We start from the raw sequence: 26,312 nt of genomic DNA on the forward strand, positions 1-26,312 counted from the left end.
CCATGATGCTAAATCACAAACCAATCCAGAAGCACCTCCCGCTAAACATCTTATCAAATTTGCAATAAATGTGCTTTCTTAACAGGACACCTAAAAGAACAATAGTGACTCAGTTTTAGCATTGCTGCTGCTGCTAAGTCACTTCAGTCGTGTCCAACTCTGTGCGACCCCATAGATGGCAGCCCACCAGGCTCCCCCGTCCCTGGGATTCTCCAGGCAAGAACACTGGAGTGGGTTGCCATTTCCTTCTCCAATGCAGGAAAGTGAAAAGTGAAAGTGAAGTCGCTCAGTCGTGACCGACCCTTCGAGACCTCATGGACTGCAGCCCACCAGGCTTCTTCATCCATGGGATTTTCCAGGCAAGAGTACCTGAGTGGGGTGCCATTGCTTTGTCCACAGTTTTAGCATTGGGACCTACCAAATCATAGAGGTTCTAAAAATATAACACAAAAATAACTCAAGACTTGGCAACAGTAATAGCCAAAATCCATGAACAACCAGTTTCAACAGCTTGTAGTTCATGGAAATATTTACCTGGCAAGAATAAGAACCTGCTGGAACAGTTCCAGAGTTCCTCAGCCTCCAGGTCAATTTAGAATGAATGCCAGCCTTCTCTGGAAGGAATTTCACAACACCCTCTTCATTGAGAACGTGCTGACTTACCCTACAGACACAGCTATTAAGACCAAGGAGGGCCTTCCCTGGTGGGCCAGTGGCTAAGACCCCACGCTCCCAACGCAGGGGGCCCAGGTTCCATCCCTGGCCGGGGAACTAGATCCCACATGCCACAACTAAAACAGCTCACATGCTTGCAGCTGACACTTGGCACAGCCAAATAAATATTTAAAATAAAGATATATTTTTGTAAAAAAAGGCCAAAGAAATAATGAGAATTTTTTCTTATATAGGAAACACCTCCAGAAAGATTGGCAATTTTGTTTTTAATAGCAACTCATTGGACTTCCCTGATGGCTCATCAGGGAAATGGTCTGCCTGCAATGAAGGAGACACAGGAGACTTGGGTTCAATCCCTGGGTCGCAAAGATTCCCTGGAGGAGGAAATGGCAACCCACCCCAGTTTTCTTGCTTGAAAAATTCCATGGACAGAGGAACCTGGCAAGCTACAGTGTACGCGGTCGCAAGAGTCAGACACAACTGAGGGACTAGGCACACAGTCTTTGCAATATCCCAGGTGGGGTGGGATAAAGAATAATCACTGCCATTTTATAGGGAAAAAAATACAAAGAACATGAGATTAAGTGATCACTTATACATCATAGTCAACATTCAGCCCCACATAAATAGCCAGGGACTTCCTTGGTGGCCCAATAGTTAAGACTCCACGTTTCCAGAGCAAGGCGCTCACGTTCAATCTCCTGTCAGGGAGCTCATGAGAAGAACTGACTCCTTTGAAAAGACCTTGATGCTGGGAAAGATTGAAGGCAGGAAGAGAAGGGGACGACAGAGGATGAAACTGTTGGATGGCACCACTGACTCAACGGACAGGAGTTTGAGCAAACTCGAGGAGATGGTGAAGGACAGGGAAGCCTGGAGAGCTGCAGTCCATGGGGTCTTGAAGAGTCAGACACGACTGAGCGACTGAACAACAACCCAACCTCCAATCTGAATGCCAACATCTGTTTTAAAGTATTTTATGAGTATACCCTATTTCTGAATTTCTTGTTTAAGCCTTAAGATTAAGACAAAGATTTAACTCTTCTCTGTGCCCACACATTCACGTCCTACCCAATCCTCCTTTCCCCATTCTACCAATTTATCAATGACTTAACCAAAAATTATACCCAATTTTTGGTGAAATCATTATCCAGGTGTTTACATTATTATATGCATGTAAACATGTTTAGGCTTTATGCAGAGTACATCATGAGAAACGCTGGACTGGAAGAAACACAAACTGGAATCAAGATTGCCGGGAGAAATATCAATAACCTCAAATATGCAGATGACACCACCCTTATGGCAGAAAGTGAAGAGGAACTCAAAAGCCTCTTGATCAAAGTGAAAGTGGAGAGTGAAAAAGTTGGCTTAAAGCTCAACATTCAGAAAATGAAGATCATGGCACCTGGTCCCACCACTTCATGGGAAATAGATGGGGAAACAGTGGAAACAGTGTCAGACTTTATTTTTCTGGGCTCCAAAATCACTACAGATGGTGACTGCAGCCATGAAATTAAAAGACACTTACTCCTTGGAAGGAAAGTTATGACCAACCTAGATAGCATATTCAAAAGCAGAGACATTACTTTGCCAACAAAGGTGCGTCTAGTCAAGGCTATGGTTTTTCCAGTGGTCATGTATGGATGTGAGAGTTGGACTGTGAAGAAGGCTGAGCGCCGAACAATTGATGCTTTTGAACTATGGTGTTGGAGAAGACTCTTGCAGAAGACTACAAGGAGATCCAACCAGTCCATTCTGAAGGAGATCAGCCCTGGGATTTCTTTGGAAGGAATGATGCTAAAGCTGAAACTCCAGTACTTTGGCCACCTCATGCAAAGAGTTGACTCATTGGAAAAGACTCTGATGCTGGGAGGGATCGGGGGCAGGAGGAGAAGGGGACAACAGAGGATGAGATGGCTGGATGGCATCGCTGACTCGATGGACGTGAGTCTGAGTGAACTCTGGGAGTTGGTGATGGACAGGGAGGCCTGGCGTGCTGCGATTCATGGGGTAGCAAAGAGTCGGACACGACTGAGCGACTGATCTGATCTGATCTGATGGCTCATATTGGTAAAGAATCCACCTCCAATGCAGAAGACATAGGAGACACAGATTCTATCCCTGGGTAAGGATAATTCCCTGGAGAAGGAAATGGCAACCCACTCCTGTATCCTTGCCTGGAGAATCCCATGGACAGAGGAGCCTGGCGGGCTACAGTCCATGGCATCGCAGAGTCGGATACGACTGAGTGACTGAGCAGTGTGGAGAATGGTCTCTACCGCAGCCTGTAGCCGTGGAGTAGCAGAGAACAGCTGTGAAGGCGTTGCCCAGAACAGCACCTCCATCATGGCATGTTCTCAAGCAGATCACTTTTAGGAAACAACAACAGACACAGCACTTGACAATCTGGGAAATGATTCTCTTAAAATATCCATGCCTCCATAGTTTAGAATAGTTTTCATGTACTTTACCTCTAGACTTAATCCATACGCTTAACACAGTTTGAGGACTACTGTTTTAAAACAAGTCTTTCTGGTAACGTGGGATTCAAAAGGCAGAGAGAAATAAAAACACTGACTTTCTTACTCTCTCCTTATTTTTCACTTGTCACCTTTACTTTTTTTTTTTTTCTACAGAAACAAAGAGCTTTAGTTACTCTGTTCTTCTGAAACACTTCCTCCTCACCTAACACAACAGTGGGGAAAGTGGCTCAGCAGCTTCTATGTGATCCTGATGTTCAATAACCTATATTTCTCTAGAGTCTAGACTACGCAAATAGAATCATCAACAATGACAATTTTCTTTTTTTCTCATTTTAAAATTTTAACTGGAAACATCTATGGTCCTGTTGGCAAGATGCCAACATTTTAAGATGTATATGTACGTTATAGATTTAAAAAAAAAGAATTCATGATATTTAAGGATTTTAAGATGATTTTAAGAATTCAAGATGAAGAAAAGAAATATTTCAATAATTCTATAATCACCCTTATCTTTATTGTGAACAATTTTGGCATATGTGCCTGCTAAGTAAAATTATATTAATTTTAGTAAAATTTTAAGAAAGTCACCAAACCCTAGATGCTGAATATTATGGAAACATTATAACTGTACTTTCCAGGTTCTTATCATCTCTTTGTGGAGACCAGACAGTTAATCAGTCAAACACTGTATGATTAATTGCTGAAATGAGAGCTATGAAAATATAATATCTAAAAAAAAAAGAAAATATCTGATTCAGTATCATTAAAGACTTAGACTATTGCGAAATTTGCTCTAGAACCTTATCTTGTCATTTATTTAGATGAAAAATAAATTTCACTAGGCTGTGAATTGCTGAGAAATGCAACTGAAAAGTTCATACTAAAATTCAAACAGATTACCTTAATATATTTTCAACCTCTGGGTCTAAGCATATTCATTTATACCACAAGTTCTGAATAGAAACAAACATCATGATACTAAAATTGAATTTTAGTCTAATGCCAACACAGAAATTAAAATTGAAAAACTACAGCACAATATGATATATTTATTTCTTTTATTCAGAGTTTTATGAAGAGTTTGAAGCTATTTGAACATTCAAACTTCTTACATTTTAACTTCCTCTGAAAACAATAGACATATATTCCCACCCTGTTACAATTTTATCTCCCAGTTCCTATAGAGAAATCCTTTCAACTGAAACAGTTTACAAAAAGGTTAAAATCCAAGATTCTATCAATTAATGAAGTTTAGCAATTTAGTAGTTGATAAATGTTACATAATTTTTTCATGCCCTTGAGCTAATAATGCATATTAATTAAATTATTAATTTAGTTAAATGTAAAATTAACATTTAATCTTCTTGTTCCATGGCAAACTTGTCTTTTCATCACATGGCAAATGCCGATAGCTTGAAAAGCCACAAATGATTAGATATGTATGTAGCTATTTCAGTATATAGAAAAGAAAAAAAATCAGTATCTGGTTCATGTTTTTCTAAAAACTCAAGTTCAGACTTCCCTTTTCAGTCAGCATTTGCCACACATCTGTATTCCACCAATTGTCTCTAAGGTGTAAGCAGTGAAAAACTGCTTCTTCAGAAGTAGACCAAGAAAAGAAAGAAAATGAAATCACCTTTAAAGCAATGAAACCCAACAACTAACCATCATTGCTGGGGAAATAAGTAGTCAGGGTTTCAGTGAGACCTAAATATAAACTTCTGCATACCAAACCTTAGCTGTACTTCTCTGCCGAAGGCTCCAAAAATTACATGGTTTCTAATAAGTGAATTGGGCTTCCCTGGTGGCTCAGTGGTAAAGAATCTGCCTGAAACTCAGGAGACCTGGGTTCAGCCTCTGGGTTGGGAATATTCCCTGGAGAAGGAAATTGCAACCCACTCCAGTATTCTTGCGTGGAAAACCCCATGGACAGAGGAGCCTGGGGGACTACAGTCCACGGGGTCACAAAAGAATCAGGTATGTTAGCGGCTCAACAACAATAAGTGAAATAAATTTGTATTTTTTCCATAATCAAAGGATACAGATCAAAGTTTGGGTTCTTTAAGCAACCTTGTTGCTTCCTGAAGTGGCATTCTCATGCAAAAGTGAGGTCATCACCAGGTAAATCAAGATACCAGCTCAGAAAGCGATCAAAGTCGTGAAAAAGTCATTTTGTAAATTATTGAGGGGCATGCAAACACACTCTATTGAGAGTTCCAAGGTTACAGCAGAGAAAAGTATTGAAGTATATTTTGCCTTGTGCTTCATCATTTTTATTGAAACGGCTTCGTTTGGAGACCTATAGGGAAAGGCAGTGCTGTACCAAAGGAAGGCAAAGAGGCTGTAGATTTTAACCTTTCATGGAATCATTTAGATTTCCTTTTTTACCTTTAATCTATTCATGTGGAAGAAATATTCTGGAAATGAATCTCTACCTCTCCCCAAAAATCAATTCTTGTTTTTGAACAGGGAATTTTGTTAGATATTGCTCATCTTGCACAAATCAATATAGAATGAATTAAAATGTTATTTCTGGAAAGAACAAAAAAAAAAAAGGCTGAGTTACAGTTGGAAGACTTCTGGACGGGAGGTGGCAAGAACAAAATAAAAGCAAATTAATAACAGGATGTTTTCCATCCAGAGCTAATTCATCTACTGACAATGAAAGGGTTGGAAAAAGTTCTCTTGGTTATGGATTGGGTTGGCCCAGAACTTTTAAACAACCAAAAACACTGCTACAAATCATATGCGCCATGAGAAACACTGTTACAACTAAACATTTAACTAAATGGAAAAAAAAGTTCTGCCCTTTAGGCAATGCTAAGTTCTTAACCTTGTTATGATAAAAGTTGTCCCTTTAAATAATTCAATAAAACAAAAGCTTTTCTTTATTTCCATAAATGGGTCAAAAGTATATGCAGGAACTGATAACGCTCTATATATAGAGTAAACGCTCTGAGCACAGCAGAGTCTTCATACCCCTGCAAACAATTCTTTTAGGGAAAAAAAAGAAAACAAAAAATAGAAATAACGTAGAAAATTTCATTCTAAGGGAATCTTGTATCTATTCTGTAGCTAATATACCTAAAAATTATTAGTTATCAAATGATTGTCAATCAGAATTATTTTTAATTCAGTTCAGTTCAGTCACTCAGTCATGTCCAACTCTTTGCGACCCCATGGACTGCAGCATGTCAGGCTTCCCTGTTCATCACCAACTCCTGGGGCTTGCTCAAACTCATGTCCCTTGAGTCGGTGATGCCATCCAACCATCTCATCCTCTATTGTCCCCTCCTCCTCCTGCCTTCAATTTTTCCCAGCATCAGGGTCTTTTCAAATAAGTCAGATCTTCACATCAGGTGGCCAAAGTACTGGAGTTTCAGCTTCAGCATCAGTCCTTCCAATGAATATTCAGGACTGATTCCCTTTAGGATGGACTTGTTGGATCTCCTTGCAGTCCAAGGGACTCTAAAGAGTCTCCTCCAACACCACAGTTCAAAAGCATCAATTCTTCTGCACTCAGCTTTCTTTATAGTCCAAACATCACATCCATACCTGACTACTGGAAAAACCTTAGCTTTGACCAGACGGACCTTTGTTGGCAAAGTAATGTCTCTGCTTTTTAATATGCTGTGTAGTTGGTCATAACTTTTCTTCCAAGGAGTAAGCGTCTTTGATTAATTATTTTTAATTAAGATACTTCAAATTTTTTTAAGTGTTTTAGTTTAGGCAATATTTATTAAAGTTAAAATATAGAAAAATCAGAAGTGAAATTCAAATAACCTCCTCTTTGTTCCTCATTTTAATGAGATGACTTTATTCTAAGAGGATTTTCACTTTTCTTTGATCTCTATCAAAACTCAACATAAACTGACTGATGTCGGTAGACTTACAAGGTTCATAAATGGTAGCTGGAGAAAACTAACAAAAGAATTTCTGACTAGCGGAGGGAATCTCTCAGAGTGAGCAGAAACTTTTCAGTCAATGAAGTTCATCTGCCACTAATGGGTCAATAATTGTGTGCACTTAGTCATTTCAGTCATGTCCGACTCTTTGTGACCCCATGGACTGTAGCCCTCCAGGCTCCACTGTCTGTGGGATTCTCCAGGCAAGAATACTGGAGTGGGTTGCCATTTCTTTCTCCAGGGGATCTTCCTGACCCTAGGATCAAACCGATGTCTCTTATGTCTCCTCCATTGGCAGACGGGTTCTTCACTAGTGAAACTTATTGAGTGACAGTTGCTCAGTCATGCCTGACTCTTTGTAATCCCATGGACTGTAGCCTGCCATGCCCCTCTGTCCATGGAATTCTCCAGGCAAGATTACTGGTGTGGGTTGCCATTTCCTTCTCCAATGAAACCTATTAGAGGTTGTTTATTTTTAATTATAATACAAGGCACTGAAAAGATTTCAAATGTTTTCACATAATTTTCCAAGAAATGGTCAACACTGGTATACTGTCCCACATCTATGCCTTCTAGATACTTTATTATCTGATGGGGATGAGTTATCCAGGTAATCTCACTATTCTACAAAATAAATAAATATATCTAATCATGCCTACAGTAGGTAATACTACTTGATTACCTCATAAAATAGAATGTGAAAGATCTACATTTAAATGTGCTTAATTAAAAATGATCATATTTAACACACAGCTAACATCCTTATGGCAGAAAGTGAAGAGGAACTAAAAAGCCTCTTGATGAAAGTGAAAGTGGAGAGTGAAAAAGTTAGCTTAAAGCTCAACATTCAGAAAACGAAGATCATGGCATCCGGACCCATCACTTCATGGGAAATAGATGGGGAAACAGTGGGAACAGTGTCAGACTTTATTTTTGGGGGCTCCAAAATCACTGCAGATGGTGACTGCAGCCATGAAATTAAGACGCTTACTCCTTGGAAGGAAAGTTATGACCAACCTAGATAGCATATTCAAAAGCAGAGACATTACTTTGCCAACAAAGGTCTGTCTAGTCAAGGCTATGGTTTTTCCTGTGGTCATGTATGGATGTGAGAGTTGGACTGTGAAGAAGGCTGAGCGCCAAACAATTGATGCTTTTGAACTGTGGTATTGGAGAAGACTATTGAGAGTCCCTTGGACTGCAAGGAGATCCAACCAGTCCATTCTGAAGGAGATCAACCCTGGGATTTCTTTGGAAGGAATGATGCTAAAGCTGAAACTCCAGTACTTTGGCCACCTCATGCGAAGAGTTGACTCATAGGAAAAGACTCTGATGCTGGGAGGGATTAGGGGCAGGAGGAGAAGGGGACGACAGAGGATGAGATAGCTGGATGGCATCACTGACTCGATGGACGTGAGTTTGAGTGGACCCCGGGAGCTGGTGATGGACAGACAGGGAGGCCTGGCGTGCTGCGATTCATGGGGTCGCAAAGAGTCGGACACGACTGAGTGACTGAACTGAACTGATTCATGGGAAAGTGCTCACATTTTTATACATATTGAACTATTTTGATTTCATTAGCACATTTTTTGGTTCATTAACATAGTGAAACATTAGGTACCACCTTCCCCTCTGTATGCAAGAAGAGGCAGGTCCTATTGGAACAGACTCCTGTCTTCCCACCGTGGAGTAGCCATGCGACCCCACTGGACGCATCTGAGAATTTTATTATTCTGGCCACAGAGATTGGTTCAAGAAGGATCCAGTTTAAGCAATGTGGAGTCTTGGCTAGCATGTCTCTGCTGTACCTGAGAGGAAAGAAACACCTTTTCTCCACTGATTACAAAACTACAACAATGTGTCTCGAGGGCTACCAGCAATCAAGCCCCTCATCACATGGAAAGCTTGAGAACAGAGCTGACAGCCAGAGACGACAGGCGAAATGAAAAGGTCAGGATGGCATGGAATCCCTGGTTCGAGTTCTGGGAGCGAGCCACCCACCAAACCATGAAGTTATCATCTATGGTTTGGGGGAGTAAAGGCATTGCCTATTTAAAAATGGAATAAACCATCTTCAGTTCCTTGATAATCATCTCTCTCAAGATTACATTAGGTCTTACTGAACCCTACCTTTCTAAGACAACTCATCTCACTTATAATTACTTTTGCAGTTTGGACACATAATAGAAGCTCAAGAAATACTTTCGGAATCAATGAGTGAACCAATGACTAAAGGAATTCATTAGCAGTGAAACATGAAAAGTGTGAAGGTGTTAGTTGCTCAGTCCTGTCCAACTCTTTGCGACCCCGTAGACTGTAGCCCACCAGGCTCCTCTGTCCACAGAATTCTCCAGGCAAGAATTAGTGGGGTGGGTAGCCATTCCCTTCTCCAGGGGATCTTCCTGACCCAGGGATAGAAGCTGCATCTCCTGCATTCTAGGCAGGTTCTTTACCTCTACGCCACGGGGGAGCCCATAAAGCAGGTATAAATTGTTATTTCCCAGAAATGTGGAGGGGAATATCCCTTAGATTGATCACAGCATTTATCATATGAACAGGTGGTACATTTTTCTACCCATTTAAGTGCAGGCAGAGAAACTAAAGACAGGGTTTAAGTATAGCTAGAACTTCTGTAAGGAAGTTCTTGCTCAGGGTGTGCAAAGAGAACTGGCTGAGCACGGGTAAAGGAAATGAAAAAGGCGGACAACCATGGCTACTAGTACAATAGGGCAATCTCATTATTCATTAGCAAAAAAAAATCAGAATTAACGCTTTTCCTTATGCACCAAACATGTGGAGAAGTCCTCCCAAGAGTTCAACTTCACTTAATCTTGTTCCTATGTTAGTATATTAGTTAAAAGAAAACTTGATGAGGCCATACAAAGGACAGCAGTGGTCACCTCCCCCAGTAATAGAAGATAAAGTCCCCCAGATACACCAGCCAGGCCTCTGTCAGAGTTTTTCTGCCATGGCTTAGACAAGAGTATTTTTTGTTTAAGCGACAGAGTAATCCCCTAGAGAAGATAGTAGGTCATTCATTTACTTATGCTACAGTTCTTTCCCAGACAATCACAGATAGAAATGCTCCAAATAATAGAAAGCCTGAAGAAAGGAAGGAAGTATATCCTACTGGCTTCGAACATAGATTTTTGGAGCCAGACTGTGTGACTTTAAAACTGGTGTTTTTGTGGGTTTTTTTTTTTTTTTGGTATGTGTGTGTGGCTATGGGAAGGTTCACCTCTGTGCTTCACTTTCATTTTTGATAACCCTCAGGTGTCTGCCTTGCATAGGGCTTAGGAAATGTGAAATAAACGTTAAGCATTAGAAGTATTAGGTATTAGAAGTATGACTTAGCAGACATGACTTAGCGACTGAACAACACAGAAGCCCAATTCATTTGCTATTATAATTGAGAAATGGTGTAAAATCCAGCTCTCGTTTCATCCACTGATTCCATTAACTGCATTCTGGGAGAACTCCAATTTTTTTTTTTTTTTGCAGAGTAATGGATTCTTCTGTCTTTAAAGACATATCAATGCATGTATTGATTTTCTAGGCAAGTGTCACACCCCATAGTCACAGTTAGGCTTGTAATTCTCAGTCAGTGCCAAATGGGGCTAACAATTTGCCAGCCACAAGGAAAAAGGTGCGAAAGACTACAGTGAGACATGGGCTGCAGTAAAGCCCATTTAGGTGAGCAGGAGGCTTCACAGTACACTTCTCAGCGGAGAGGACCAGAGAGTCCGCGTCCTGAAGCTGTTAGACGTGCACTGGAGACAGAGGGCGGATTATTTACACAAAGGAGGAGAGGTTCTCTTTAATGAGACTCTAGGATGGAATCCCATATACTTAAAAGAACATTTTATGGGCTTCCCAGGTGGCACCAGTGGTAAAGAAAAATAAACTGCCTGCCAGTGCAGGGGATGCAAGAGACAAAGCAAGGAGACGCAAGCCAATGGCAGGAGAAGCAAGGGTTCGATCTCTGGGTCGGGAAGAGCCTCTGGAGTGGGAAATGGCCACCCACTCCAGTATCCTTGCCTGGAAAATTCTATGGACAGAGGAGCTTAGCAAGCTATAGTCCATAGGGTTGCAGAGTCGGACACGACTGAGCACACACACACACACGACTTATGACCTAAGGTGTTATCAAAATCTAGTGTGTATTAGACTTCCATAGGGTTGCAGAGAGCTGGACACGACTGAAGCGACTTAACACACACACATACATTAGACTTACAGAACAGAGACCAGAAAAGGCTAGCTTCCTAAAAGAATCTGTGCTTCCTAAAAACTTCCTTGGTGTGAAATCCATGGCTCGTGATCGGAGTCTCTTTCCAGCTTGAGATGTACCCTTATTTGCAAGCCAGTTACCAAGGACGGCATTTGACAGCCCCAAATGACCTCTACGCAAAGGCAACTGGCCCTGTTCATAAACCCTGTAAAAATATTGATAATCCCTGCTCTGGTCAGCCTCTCCTGAGCTTTTACAATCTGAAGGAGCCTCTCCTAGGAGGAGACTCCTCTAACTATTTTGGAAGAGGTGGGAGGCTACCTGGTATGAAGTAGGCAAAATGCAATTCAAAACAAAACTCCAGGAGTCTAATGACTACAAAATTCAGCTGTGCTCAGATACAGATTTAATGGAGATGCCGCTGCTACTGGGCTCTGTCCGTGTCAGGCTCTGGTGCTATCAGGAGGCCCTGGATTCAGGGGAGGTAGCTTGGGGAAGGGGGATGGGCAAGGCAGATGAGGCAAAAACATCCATTCATAAAACAAGTCATGCAAAAACAGCAGGAAAAACAGAAGTCAAAAAAATTTTTTTAAGATGTTACAGGTTAGGAAGCCCTTAAAACTAGAAATTGGAATACAAATACACTAAAAGAATTAAAGGATTTTTTTTTAATGAAGTTTAAATGAAACTAAAGAGTTGAAAAGAGATTGGAGATGAAAATAGCAGACAATAAGGACTAAATTCAAGTGAAATAAAAGTTAAAATATTTTTGATTCAGAAAAGTTGAAAAGCGTAAGTAAAACCTGTAAAAAACCTGTAAAAAAAAAGGTTTTTTTAAAACCTTTTTTTTTAAAAAAAGAATTTAAAGATGAGGTGGCAGTGAGTACTGTCTGCGTGACCATCAAGTAGGAGGAACTTCATCTATATTATTTCATCTGATTGATGACTGTCATTTATCACTTTATAGATACTTCTGTCTCGGGTATTCTTTTGGAAAAGGTGTACGGATTCATTACATATTCTAATGTATTGTCTATAGATTATAAGATAAAATCAAGCATGTATCTTCTGATACTTTTTAAGTTGACCTGTCTTTATACTTAGAAATGTCTCTTAATAGTAAGCCTCCCTGGTGGCTCAGATGGTGAAGGATCTGCTTGCAATGCAAGAGACCCATGTTCTTCTATCCATGGCTCAGAAAGATCCCCTGGAGAAGGAAAGGACAACCCACTCAAGCATTTTTGCCTGGAGAATCCCATGGATAAAGGAGACTGGCAGCTACAGTCCACGGGGTCGCAGAGTCGGACGCGACTGAGCGACTCTCTCTACTGTAGTAACAGGTCTGCTGTTTGAATGAGTAAGAGTCTTTTTGGCTAGGGTGTTAAGTCTGTAAAGTCTAAACTTCTGCAGAGTCCTTGAGGCCTGACCATCTCTTTTCCTTAATTTCCCATTTCATTAGCACCACCATCAGCAAAGTCTGACACTGGAATCAATGCTGTCAATTGATACCAGTTCTAGAAAATGTGGTTAGAACAAGACATTATTTGCATTCTATGAAAGTCAAAATTTGTGATATATTCTCAACCAGGTCATTTAAAACTTTATCTTTGTATTAGCCAGGATAAAAGACCTGTTAAAACGTAACTGAACGACAAATTTTCAAGTGAACGTTCAACCCGATGTGGTGTTTTAAGAACTTCAAAACATATAAGGCAACTCAGTGGCTATTAGATATCATTGTCTATGAAAGGATTTTTAAGTAACTCCTACAGAAAGATCAGCTGATTCTATTGAATACCATGAAGTAATAAGGGGCATATTTTTTAAATGTCAAAATCCAAACATTTTTTATCATTTGGCCTAACATTCTGTTAAGAGAAGTTTTATTATTACTGTGTTCATTTTAATTAGTCTTTGTTTTGCAATGTTCTGCCAACTGGCTCCAGCCTTTGTGCTGAAGGCTTTAGGATATTAGCAACACTGGCTGTCTCCCCGTCACCATTTCACTTTTCCTGTTTTACTAAAACTTGTTGGTCCCTACCTCCAGTCTCTGCCCAGTTTATGGGACATCCAGAAATAATCTAGTTAGCCCTATACCAATTACAAGTCAAACTCTGCATCTGATTATTAAATAGACCACAAGGCAGATCTTGTGAACGAAATTTTTATTTACATGTTGTATCTAGAAGCAGATACATAAATTTTTTATACGATTAATCTCCAAAAATGTGCAAGAAATTACTATAGTTTGTTTACAAACCAAAACACGTATTAAAATCAATGGACTTTGGATAATTCATTCTGTGGTGTTCTCAGTACAAATGGAACACACCTGATTCGAAACATACAGAAAAAGTGTAAACTACAGCAATCTGGATTGCAGGTATTAATTCCATGGCACTCTGACGACTATAAAATTTCTTTAACCCAACACGTATACTTAGTACAAAATTCTATAAGAATTTTTCATCATCTCTGGAAGTAGAGCTTGGATCACTTTTCAGAAACAGCAACTACACATTTGCCATGTTATGACTGATTAATAAAAAGGATGTTTATAAAAAATCTTTACAGGATTAAAAAAGTATTAAACCGAATTTGTGATCACTAGCGTACCAATCTTTGTTTTAGAATTTTAAAGTTACTTATGGAACTGGCAAGTGTTCCTTATTAGAGTTTTCAACGTAACTGTCTATTGCTGGTAGTGTGATTTCAAATTAAGACTTCACATTGGATGAAAAGCCATGAAGATTTAAAACGGATTATTTTGAATCATTCATAAAGCAAATCTCTCTCATATACAATGGGAACTGTACAATGATCAAAATTGGCATTTCTGAAAGCATTGTTAAGAAAGAGATTCGGATTGGTAGCACTAGCAGGGACACTGAATATAACCTACTGAAGATGTCAGTAAATTTTATCCTGTTTTAGTAATACTGGCTCAGAAATTATCCTGTATATTGTACTTGGGTTATATTTCCTATATTCCAATGGTTTAGCCTTTTGGCATGATTTCTTTTAACAGCAAGATGGTTGCCCTGTGTAGCTGGTTTCCTTAAAAACTATTTTAAATTCTATGATCGTTTCCTGTGACATTTTTTGACCTTCTAAAATTTTCAGATTATTGCACCAAAATGGGGCACAGTTTTCCTTAGAGAAAGGAGACTTTTTCAAGTACTTTCTATGCTTTCTTATTATTTGTAAAAAATAAAAATAAAAAAAAAGCACAATAGTGTCCTAGGAAGCCTGGAAATAGCTTCTGGCTTCCATCATGTTTCTGGGATGAGATATTTGATAAAAAGCAACTCTGATTCATTTCATACGGCAGAAGGATACAGCTTTCCTGTGTTCTTTCTCTTGCCTTGAGCTCAGATTTTCAGAAGCAAACATTGAAGAAATCACTTACAAGCAGCATCCATGTCATCTAAGCCACCATTCAGCAGAATCCAGAAATTCACCCAAATGCTACCTGCACAAAAACTACAGGATGAAGACTTCTCTTTTTCTCCTTTCCATTTTTAACCAGACCGTTTTACTAGCCTATAAAGCCAATTGTTCACATTATGTTGTGCTGCCTCGGCCAAATGGTTCCCTAAACAAAAGCAAAAAACATTGCAATATTCCTCTCTGTTTGTAAATGATTTCTTTGCAAACACTTTTATTTTTATTGATACACTATCAGACCCTAGAAATCTGAAACTGGATTAGAATAGGGCATTTTACTTAAAGGAATTTTATATTATGAACATACAGAAGCACACTACGAATTGGCTTTCTGAATTAGAACAGTATCAAGACTTGCCCTCCATAAAAACACAAAATACAATTTTCAAGACATTTATATGGAAATCAGAATGATCTTAACTTGAAACCAAATGGCTCAATCTTAAAAACATGGTTATCATGAAGAAGGTGTGGGGAACAGGCTATGCCCACATAAGACAGGGTTCAGGGCAGTCCAAAGACCTCTGTGCACCACGGTCTCACAAAGAGTACATGTCAATGCTTCTAGAAACACGGAGAAGCCATCTCAACACTTATTATTAACACACAGTGACTCTGTGACAATACCTGCCATCTAATATAGATGCACAGGGACTTTTAACTCACCCTAGATATATTTTAAATTGTTTAAAAATAAATAGTTTTGCAAAAAAATAGTTTAAATGTCTTGCATTAATTTGATAACAAGTTTACAACTCTGTAATAGTTCTTAATCCAAATAGCTTATAATGAACACTTAAATTATATTATTACAGTATACTCCATATTCAATCTTATTAGGTGAAAACATATCAGAAAATGAAAGAGGAGTCTTTGCAACAAGGTACAATCAAACATTCCACCAAAATTAAGTACCTTTTCCCCTTTAAGTCAAATACCATAACACAGGTATTAATACACTGGGCCTTTTCTTGGTAATTCTCAGCTGACTCTAAAAAAAAAAAAAAAAAAAAAAAAAAAAAAAAAAAATGGGGATACTGATATGTCTGGATGACAAAGCTATTAAATTTGACCTAAGACCTTTACTCTGTTTTTTTTAATGAGGATAAGAGATAGGAAAAGGAAGAAATGCCTTAAATTACATGTTTCATTGGAAGGGGAAACATTTCCTTTAAAGTTATGTAGCTAGAAACATCTTCTGGATGGAACAATTTCAAAACACTAAAGAATCTGCAGTGAATAAGCACTGCATTTCAAAATAACTAAAAAGTATTGGATATAACATACTACCCTCACCCCGCAAAGGACTGAATCAAAAGAGATGAAAAAATTAATGATGCTAATTTACTTAAGACTTGGCTAAATAAAAAATAGAAACCCTATGGATAAATGGCAGTATATATGGTAGGCAAATGCACACACCTGATTCGGTATTAACACTTCTGTTACACGGTGCGCCACAATTTCCACAATTTTTAAACTAAAGTCACTGGGATTTTTTGGTTTTGTTGCTTTTTTTTGGTGGGGGAAGGAAGTGTTAAATCTAGCACGTTTTAATGGTGAATACATAAAAGAAAAATATAAACCTAACTTTAAAACATTTTCTTTCTATTCAGATCAATTTAAAACTCTATATAGACTTTAATGTTGCAAGAGGATCTAGTCCATTTATGAAAAGCATTTCTACATCAAGTTCACCCAAGAAAATGTTGTCTAAGCTAAAGAAATTACAGATAAAACATTTTACCAGAGCAAAGTATAGATAACAAAAAATTGCTTATCACAGGAAACTAAGGTCATCTAATAATTTCTTTAATAGTTCTAGTTCCATAGGTCTTTATACGTTATGCCAATTTGTACCAGAGTTTAATGACAGAAAAGGCAACAATTTTTAAATTGGTGGTATACATTTCTTTACAACTTTTTAATGTAAGGCCATTTATTAAAAACAGACAAACCACAAGATGAAAATGAAGGCAACAGAAAAATCCAGCTTCTCAGAACCAAAAGACAGCACAACCTCAAACATAATTTAGAAACAAATGTGGCAGAAAGATATGTCGCAGACCTGCCTTCCATTACCCAAGGTTATGTCAGTTCACAATTGTAAATAAACCTTTGTAGAGCATGAAATTAAAAATCATTTTCAGTGTCGGTGTAAACTCTTGTGATTAATCACATAGCTATGCTGACTCAACACTATCTTTGAAGATGGGCCATTGAAAGAGAGACATAACAGGTTCATTCTGCAAGTTTCATTCAACTTTACTCAGGATTGGATACACATGAAATGTGCTTTTAATGCATAAAATCACAGTGGATAGCAGCAAAGGACTGGGGGTGGGTGGTAAGGAGAATCTGATCATTCACATTGTGATTATTCTGCGCGCTGATGGAAGAGACTTCACACCTCCTCAAACCTCCAGACTTCCCTTTTGTAAAGAACGAAAATGAACCCAAGACACCTCGCGGACGGTTCCCCACCCCTAAATGGACTGGACACTCTTTTACACATAAAACTGAAATAAAGAATATGGCAGCAAAAGATTCTGATGGCGATGAAGAGTCTGTAAACTGTATCTCAGTCTCTCTCTCTCTCTCACTCCCAAAGTGCACGATGCCGGGCTGCGGTCCTGTCAGTAGTGCTTCTCCTGTAGGTAATCCTTCATTTTGTTGGGCAGGGGCAGCTTCTGGATCAGGTCTATCCGGGTGTACTGGCGGATGACGAAGCGGCACAGGTACTGCAGCGAGCGCACCTGCATGAAGCGCGACACCGGGTTGGTGAGCCGCACCGGGTAGGTGGCGGAGCCCGGCAGGCGCGAGCGCGAGTAGCAGAAGGCGCCGTTCTCCGAGTCCCTGATGGAGTGCTCGATTAGGTCCACGATGGACGTGTGCCCCTCTACGTCCGGCTGCTCGTAGAAGCTGAACCGGCCGTTCGAGTGCTCGATCCGGGTGTGCAGGGTCTTGCCGTGTGAGCGGAAGCTCAGGCTGAGCAGGTAGCGGTCGTCTGAGCTGTCCCGCACCAGGAAGGAGCCGTCGGGCACGTTGGCCAGCTTGCCCTCTGCCTCCCAGCGCGTGATGGGCCCCCAGTACCAGCCCTGCTTGGCCAGCTTCTTGAGCTCCTCCGTCAGGCTGGTCACCGCCAGGGGGCCGCTGCTCTGCACCGAGTCGTACACCCTGGCCACCCCGGGAGCTGAGGTGGGGTCAAAATTCAAGTGGCAGCGCACGCTGTCGGCCGCGTGGGCATCCGGGCCGGCCAGCCCGGTGAAGGTCCTTTGGCTCGGATCGGTCTGCAGCGGAGGTAGCAGCGGGGAGAGGGGGGGCCCGTCGTCAGGGCCCGCCCGAGGGCTCGGCAGCACCCCCGCCGCGGGGCCCGCCAGCAGGCCGCCCACCGGCGGGTCGCCGAAGAGCTCGGGCGCTGGGCGCCCGGCGTCCTCGTCGCGGCGGGAGGGGCAGGGGCCCCCGGCGGCCGGGGGCGGCGGGACGGCCGAGACCTCCATCGGGGAGGAGCCGTCCAAAGGCACGGTGTACGGGAGGTAGTCCTGAGGCAGCAGGCCCAGGACCACAGGCACGTGCTCGCCCAGACGCAGGCGCAGGTCCCCAGCCACAGGCGCCGGGCTCCCGGGCGCGGCGGGTGGCTCCGGGCACGGGCAGGCGGGCTCGGCCGCCGGGCGGAGCTCACCGAAGTCCTTGCGCACGCCGTTGAGAGCCGGGCCCGTGCCGGGCGAGTGCACCAGCGCCTTGACCCGCACCTCCATCCGGATGCACGTCTCCTCCGAGGCGGTGGGCCGCAGCGGCCAGGGCGTGGGGCTGTAGTGGTGGCTGCGCAGTGACGTGGAGCGCATGGGCCGCGGCGCCCGCGCATCCTTGAACACCAGCGGCGCCGATGACGACGAGAAGGTATCCTCATCTGCCGCGCCCCCCGCCGCCGCGCCACCCTTGCCCTTGGCCTTCTGCTTGGCGCTCAGCCGCCTCTTCAGCGTGCCCATGAGGCTCTCGCTCTTGGCCCGGTTCTTGCCGCCTCCCTTTTCGTCCTCGCCGTGCAGCTCGCAGCCGGCCATCTCCTTCCCGTAGCAGCTCCCGAACAAGGACTCCTCTTTGCCAAAGTCGCTGGCTAGTGCTGGCTGTTGTACGACCATGAATTCTGCGTCTTCTTTGCTCTTACTCAAATTGAAAGACTTCCGGAAGGTCTTAAGGCTGATCTTCTTCATTCTGACGAGCTACCTGATCCGAGGGGCTCAATTTCTCTCGGGGAGATTATCCGCGAACATCTGGGCAGGCTGCAGGCGAGGCTGCATCCATGCGTTTTCCCAGCTTCATTACCCTTCTAGAGTCACTGTCTAAAAAAAAAAAAAAAAAATTTAAAAGGTCACATTAAATAATGTCTCCACAACAAGTCTTAGTTTTAATTCTTCAGCTTCTGAACAAGGATGCCTAAGTATAAGAAGGTAAGCTCCATTTGGACAGATTTTTTTCCCCCATTTCACGCAGCACAGTAGAACACTGCCTATTTGACCAACATGTGATAGTGCTTCAGGAACAAACCCTAATCCTTTTCTCCCTGCACCTCGCTTTGATTTAACCCTAATTATGGTCCACGTGCCTGTCCTTCCTGAGTCAGTCGCCCTTTTCACAATGACCCACACCGTCCCAGCCACCAGCCTGTGTCCTGCAGACATCCAACACTCAGCAAACAAGGCACCACGTCCATAACAAGCCCAACCGATTCTTCAACAACCTAGGTATATTTTTAAATCTTTAAACAGCTGTAAAAATGAATTAAAGGAAGTCCATAATCTGTGACAAGTTATCTGGGGAAAGCCTAGACATGCCCTCCATGGCCACGAGTCTACTGAGAACAGGGTCTGTCCACCTGCATGATCCCAGAGCCCCGCCAGCCCAGACCTCCCAAGACAGGCACTTTCACCTGCAGGGGACACCGGTAACAACAAGTACAGTTCTTCACAGTAGGAGAAACTGCATTATTAGTCTTAACAGGCAGAAAATGGTGATGTGAAGACTAACAAAAACCTCCCTGTGTTAAGTGATCATTTTCTGGCTCACTAGCAACAAATCCAATTTTGTCCACCAAAAAAACCGACCATCAATTTACAGAGATTAAGAAAACTTAATTACCAATATCCATAAAACTAGAGGCCGTGAATACAAGGAGAAAACAAACATGTTTAGCCCCCAAAACAGGAATGCTGTAAAGAAAGTACCGTTTATAATAATAACTGAAAACCAGCAAATTCTTGATAAACTAGATCAATGACTCAGTATCCAAAATGGATTATGTCTGGTGTGTCTGGAGTGTTACCCCAACATCTCCCAAACCCAAGCAGGTAAACCCACTACACTTAAAGCTTGACCTAGTGGGTCAGGCCCCATCGGCTTTCTATGAATGGTGTAAAACGTTAGTTCGGCTCTCTATTATTAAAAAAAAGCAAATCAAAACTACAACGAGGTACCAGGTCATACTCCTCAGACTGGCCATCATTAAAACCTCTACAAATAACAGGTGCTAGAGAGGATGTGCGGAGAAGGCAATGGCACCCCACTCCAGTACTCTTGCCTGGAAAATCCCATGGGACGGGGAGCCTGGTGGGCTGCTGTCTTGGGGGTCGCACAGAGTCGGACATGACTGAAGCGACTTAGCAGCAGCAGCAGCAGCAGAAAGGATGCAAAGAAAAGGGAACCCTCTCCTACACCACTGGTGGGAATGCAAATCGGTACAGCCACTATGGAAAACAGTATGGAGGTTCCTTAGAAAACTAAAAATAGAATTACCATATGATCCAGCAATCCCACTCCTGGGCACATATCCAGAGAAAACTCTAATTCAAAAAGATACATGCACCCTATGTTGATAGCAGCACTATTCACAACAGCCAAGACATAGAAATAACCTAAATGTTCATCAATAGATGAATGGGTGAAGAAGATGAGGTTTATAAACACAATGGAATACTACTCAGCCATTAAAGAAGAACAAAATAACACCATCTGTGGCAACGTGAATGCAACTGGAGATTATCATACTAAGTGAAGTAAACCAGAAGTAGAAAGACAAATACCGTATGATATCACACATACATGGAATCTAAAATATGACGGAAATGAACCTATCTGTGGAACAGAAAGACTCACAGACACAGAGAACAGACCTGTGGTTGCCTGTGGGTGGAGGGTGGGGAGGCACAGACTGGGAGGCTGGAGTTGGCAGATGTCAACCGTTACATACATAACGGATAAACAAGGCCCTACTGTGTGGCACAGAGCACAGGGAACCAGTCAATATCCTCTGCCAAGCCGTAATGGAAAACTGACTCATCTGAAAAATAGATAAACCATTTCTGAATAAAATGTAAGATATTAAAATGTTAAAAACAATCGCCTGGAGTCATTTGGAGCTCTCAGGGAGGGCTATCCAAGCTTCCCCAGCAGGCCATGTTGCCTCTAAAATTTTCTAACAATGGATGGGCAGGGAGAGCTCAAGTTCAACATATAAGCACTGAAGAGACTCAAATGTGAGTCAATTGCATGTAGAGGTTTTATTCACAGCTAACTTCCATTTGCAAGTAATTCTTCATAACGTCCCAATTTTGTGACATAATTTTAGTGACATTATCAGCCTCAGTTCTGGCAGGAAACAGCTGCAGTTGCAACCCTTCTAGGTCCACCAGTTACAGACATACTAATCACTAGAAACGTGTGTGTGCAGACACAGTTAATGCAGCGAGGAACACACACAGACTCGTCCCAGGGCTGGAGGGAAAACAGCCATGGCACGTGCCACATGCTGTAAGTCCAAGCTTCAGAGATGAACAAGGAGGTTAAGTCCTGAAAAGCAAGTCCAGAAGATGAAGAAAGATCCAGAACACGATGCAGAAAGGAGGCCTGACTAGGAGAGAATCTGCGGCAGGATCTGGACTGCCTGATCCTGCCCACAGGCACCCCGGTCTCCCCCATATCCTGCCTGCCCTGCTGCAGGACGACGACAACCTGAAACAGCTTCTCAGCTCCCTCAGTGAAGGACAACAGGGGCTGAGGCTCCTGTCCTCACCCCGTTCCTCCCGGGCTCTCTTCACTCGCCTCTCGGTGCTCTGAGAACACTGTAAACACGCTGCCACTGAGGGCCTGGGAGCTGGCTGCAAACGTCATACAACCACCCCTGCCCCCAGCTTCGGTCAAGTCTTCCCGATGTCACTGTCTCGATGAGACCTGCCCTGATCATGCCATTCAGGCTACACCACAAACCTTCTTACCCAGGACAACAGAAGTGTCTTGCTTTAACAGGCTCTCTGTTACCCTCTCCTCTTCCACTCACTGATGTGTCCCAGGCATCCAGGACTGTGGCAGGAGCCCAGGAGGTATGGTGATCAGACACCCCGCCCACCTCCACTTCCCTCTCACCTCACCTCAAGAGGTAATTCATCATCATAGGGAAAGGTTACACAGCTCCTTAACACAGTCAATAAAGTTCTACACTGTCTGGCTGTCCTGGGTGATTTCTGCTCCATTCATATTCACCATATTCTCACTCAACACAGAACTTTTTAACATACTGCTCCTTGGACCTGAACTGTTTCTGTTTTCCTTCTCCTCTTTGACTAATTCCTTTGAACCTCAGCTCATCTGTCAATTCCTCAGGGAGTATAAACTGCTCTTCCTGATTAGGTGAAATCCTCCAATTAGGGGATCTGAGGACACTGCACACCTCTCCAGCTTCGAATTTCCATCTGGGATGTATGCTTACATCTATTTGTATAATTACTTGATTAATACCTATGACCCCAGAAGGCTATAACTGACACAAAAGCAGAGACTAGTGTCCATTTTTTTCTCAGCGTGTTATCCCAGCACCCATCATGGATCTGGCCCAAAGAAGGTACACCACAGATAACTGCTGAATAAACAACAAAGTAAAATGAGCGAGAACCCTCAAAGGAAAGGTCCACAGTGACGGACGACTTGATGCTGATGTATTCAACTGCCTCAGCAGCAGAATCAATAACTGACTCGGATGTGCAAGTATCGTTTTTAACTCACCCTCACTAGGTCTGGCTTCCCTCGTAGCTCAGATGGTAAAGAATCTGCCTGCAGTGTAGGAAACCCGGGTTCGATCCCTGGGTCAGGAAGTTCCCCTGGAGAAGGAAATGGCACCCCACTCCAGTATCCCTGCCTGGAAAATCCCACGGACAGAAGAGCCTGGTGTGCTGCGGTCCATGGGGTCGCAAATAGTCGGGTACAACTGAGCGACTAACACTAACTACCAGGTCTGTGGCTGAAATGTCTCTGCTTCCCACTGTCGCATCCATTTCACAGAAAACATGACTGATAACTACAGTAAAATTACTTGGTAATTATCCACTTGATGACAATTCCTTTTTTCAACTATAAATCCATATGCAACTTAATAATAACATTCAATAAACAAAATTCAATCCCAAACATGAGAAACTACACAAAGTTCTATCAGGCCATATGGTCTTTTATCTTTTCCTTTCATTTTCTAGGCAAAGATTACTCTGGAATTTTTAAGAGTATCTGTTTTTCTGTTTGCACTTCCAAAAATATATGCCATCTTTTTATAGGACTACCATCTGTCTCATCATGCCTAAGTAAATGTTCTGAATTAGTTTCACTGCTTTTCTAATTGTAAAATTTTAAGTTTACACATGTATTGGCTTGGCCAAAAAGTTCACTCGGGTTTTTCCATAAGCGCGCTCAAGAAAACCTGAACAAACTTTTTGGCCAACCCAAAATGTGAATAAAGGTTCACATTGAAAATGTGCATAAAGGTTCAAGGGGAAGTTTTAGATGTGAATACGCCACCCAGGCAGAAGATAATATCTTCAAATAATTTCACAGTCTCTTTTTAAAGAAATGAGTGGTGGTAGTCATGCTTGGCATTTTAACACCTAATGAAAAAACTTTTAAAAGACAACATCAAAACAACTACCTAAACCTTCAACGAACAAAACAGCTTTATTGCTGTCAATTTTTACAAGTAAGGAAACTAGAGAGATAAAATTTGCCCCAACAGATTAGATAACTTGCCTCTAGGAAAAACAGCAGATCCAGACCTTAAAGCCAGCTGCTGGCGCCAAAACACACATTTTCTCCTCTGACAGCGGCCCTGCTGGTCGTGCTAGCGCTAAAGTCAGTGGTTCCCAAACTTTCGGGTCTCGGGACCTCTCTGCCCTCTTAAACATTACTGAAGATTACAAAAAGCTCTTGTCTATGTAGATTATACAGAAATCATTTCTTAATAGTCAGTTGCTCTGGGAAATCTGAAAGCTTTTCTTTAAACCCTATTACATTAGAAATTAAAACTGAGATTTAAAAATATTAATTCATTTAAAATGACAATGTACTCATTACACGATAACATAAACCACTTTTCAAGAAAAATAGATACGTCTTCCCAAAGAACTAAAATTCAGAGAGAAGAGGCACTGTTTTACATGATTGTAAATCTTTTCCCATCCGACTATATTAAGACAACTGGACTCTCGTCGGTGTTTGCACTGAATGTGTTACAATATGTTGTCTTAAAGTAGAAGAAGAAAACCCAACCTCTGATAGAAGCAGAACTGGAAAGGCAGGGTACTTTAATCACCTTCCGTGTAACTGTGGGTGGTCTTCTTGCACTAACAGAACAAAGTCAAGGGATAGTTTCTTAAAAGTCAGTATTGCTGAGAAAACAACAGAATGGGAAAGACTAGGGATCTCTTCAAGAAAATCAGAGATACCAAAGGAACATTTCATGCAAAGATGGGCTCGATAAAGGACAGAAATGGTATGGACCTAACAGAAGCAGAAGATATTAAGAAGAGATGGCAAGAATACACAGAAGAACTGTACAAAAAAGATCTTCACAACCCAGATAATCACGATGGTGTGATCACTGACGTAGAGCCAGACATACTGGAATGTGAAGTCAAGTGGGCCTTAGAAAGCATCACTATGAACAAAGCTAGTGGAGGTGATGGAATTCCAGTTGAGCTATTCCAAATCCTCAAAGATGATGCTGTGAATGTGCTGCACTCAATATGCCAGCAAATTTGGAAAACTCAGCAGTGGCCACAGGACTGGAAAAGGTCAGTTTTCATTCCAATCCCAAAGAAAGGCAATGCCAAACAATGCTCAAACTACCGCACAACTGCACTCATCTCACACGCTAGTAAAGTAATGCTCAAAATTCTCCAAGCCAGGCTTCAGCAATATGTGAACTGTGAACTTCCTGATGTTCAAGCTGGTTTTAGAAAAGGCAGAGGAACCAGAGATCAAATTGCCAACATCCGCTGGATCATGGAAAAAGCAAGAGAGTTCCAGAAAAGCATCTATTTCTGCTTTATTGACTATGCCAAAGCCTTTGACTGTGTGGATCACAATAAACTGTGGAAAATTCTGAAAGAGATGGGAATACCAGACCACCTGATCTGCCTCTTGAGAAATTTGCATGCAGGTCAGGAAGCAACAGTTAGAACTGGACATGGAACAACAGACTGGTTCCAAATAGGAAAAGGAGTTCGTCAAGGCTGTATATTGTCACCCTGCTTATTTAACTTCTATGCAGAGTACATCATGAGAAACCCTCTACTGGAAGAAACACAAGCTGGAATCAAGATTGCCGGGAGAAATATCAATAACCTCAGATATGCAGATGACACCACCCTTATGGCAGAAAGTGAAGAGGATCTAAAAAGCCTCTTGATGAAAGTGAAAGTGGAGAGTGAAAAAGTTGGCTTAAAGCTCAACATTCAGAAAACGAAGATCATGGCATCCGGTCCCATCACTTCACGGGAAATAGATGGGGAAACAGTGGAAACAGTGTCAGACTTTATTTTTCTGGGCTCCAAAATCAGTGCAGATGGTGACTGCAGCCATGAATTAAAAGACGCCTACTCCTTGGAAGGAAAGTTATGACCAACCTAGATAGCATATTCAAAAGCAGAGACATTACTTTGCCAACAAAGGTTCGTCTAGTCAAGGCTATGGTTTTTCCTGTGGTCATGTATGGATGTGAGAGTTGGACTGTGAAGAAGGCTGAGCACTGAAGAATTGGTGCTTTTGAACTGTGGTGTTGGAAAAGACTCTTGAGAGTCCAAGGGAGTGCAAGGAGATCCAACCAGTCCATTCTGAAGATCAGCCTTGGGATTTCTTTGGAAGGAATGATGCTAAAGCTGAAACTCCAGTACTTTGGCCACCTCATGCGAAGAGTTGACTCATAGGAAAAGACTGATGCTGGGAGGGATTGGGGGCAAGAGGAGAAGGGGATGACAGAGGACGAGATGGCTGGATGGCATCACTGACTTGATGGACGTGAGTCTGAGTAAACTCCGGGAGTTGGTGATGGACAGGGAGGCCTGGCGTACTGCGATTCATGGGGTCGCAAAGAGTGGGACACAACTGAGTGACTGATCTGATCTGATCTGATTGCTGAGAAATCTACAGCCATATCACTTTTTTTTACTCTATTACATTTAAATCTATTGGTCTAGGTTACACTTTGAATGACTCTTTTATACATTCCTGAGTTTTTAACATCATGTATTAGTT

General features: G+C 42.0%; 1 protein-coding gene across 14 annotated transcripts in view; it reads right to left on the reverse strand.

The window, feature by feature from the left end:
* The window catches only part of SOCS6 (suppressor of cytokine signaling 6), a 119,603-nt gene that overhangs the window by 70,418 nt on the left and 22,873 nt on the right, over nt 1-26,312 (reverse strand). For 4 of the 14 annotated variants that reach the window (XM_070362016.1, XM_070362019.1, XM_070362017.1 and 1 more), the window contains one exon: nt 13,446-19,084. The exons of 9 other annotated variants lie outside the window; for them this stretch is intronic. In XM_070362016.1, the coding sequence (XP_070218117.1) occupies nt 17,381-18,955 (1,575 nt within the window). In that variant the 5' untranslated portion in view covers nt 18,956-19,084 and the 3' untranslated portion in view covers nt 13,446-17,380. Of the gene's footprint in view, nt 1-13,445; nt 19,085-20,911; nt 21,079-26,312 lie in introns of those variants that run through there. One more of the 14 variants, XM_070362020.1, reaches the window with a different exon arrangement.

Source organism: Bos mutus, chromosome 24 (assembly GCF_027580195.1).
Source record: "Bos mutus isolate GX-2022 chromosome 24, NWIPB_WYAK_1.1, whole genome shotgun sequence".
In the NCBI taxonomy this organism is placed as follows: domain Eukaryota; kingdom Metazoa; phylum Chordata; class Mammalia; order Artiodactyla; family Bovidae; genus Bos; species Bos mutus.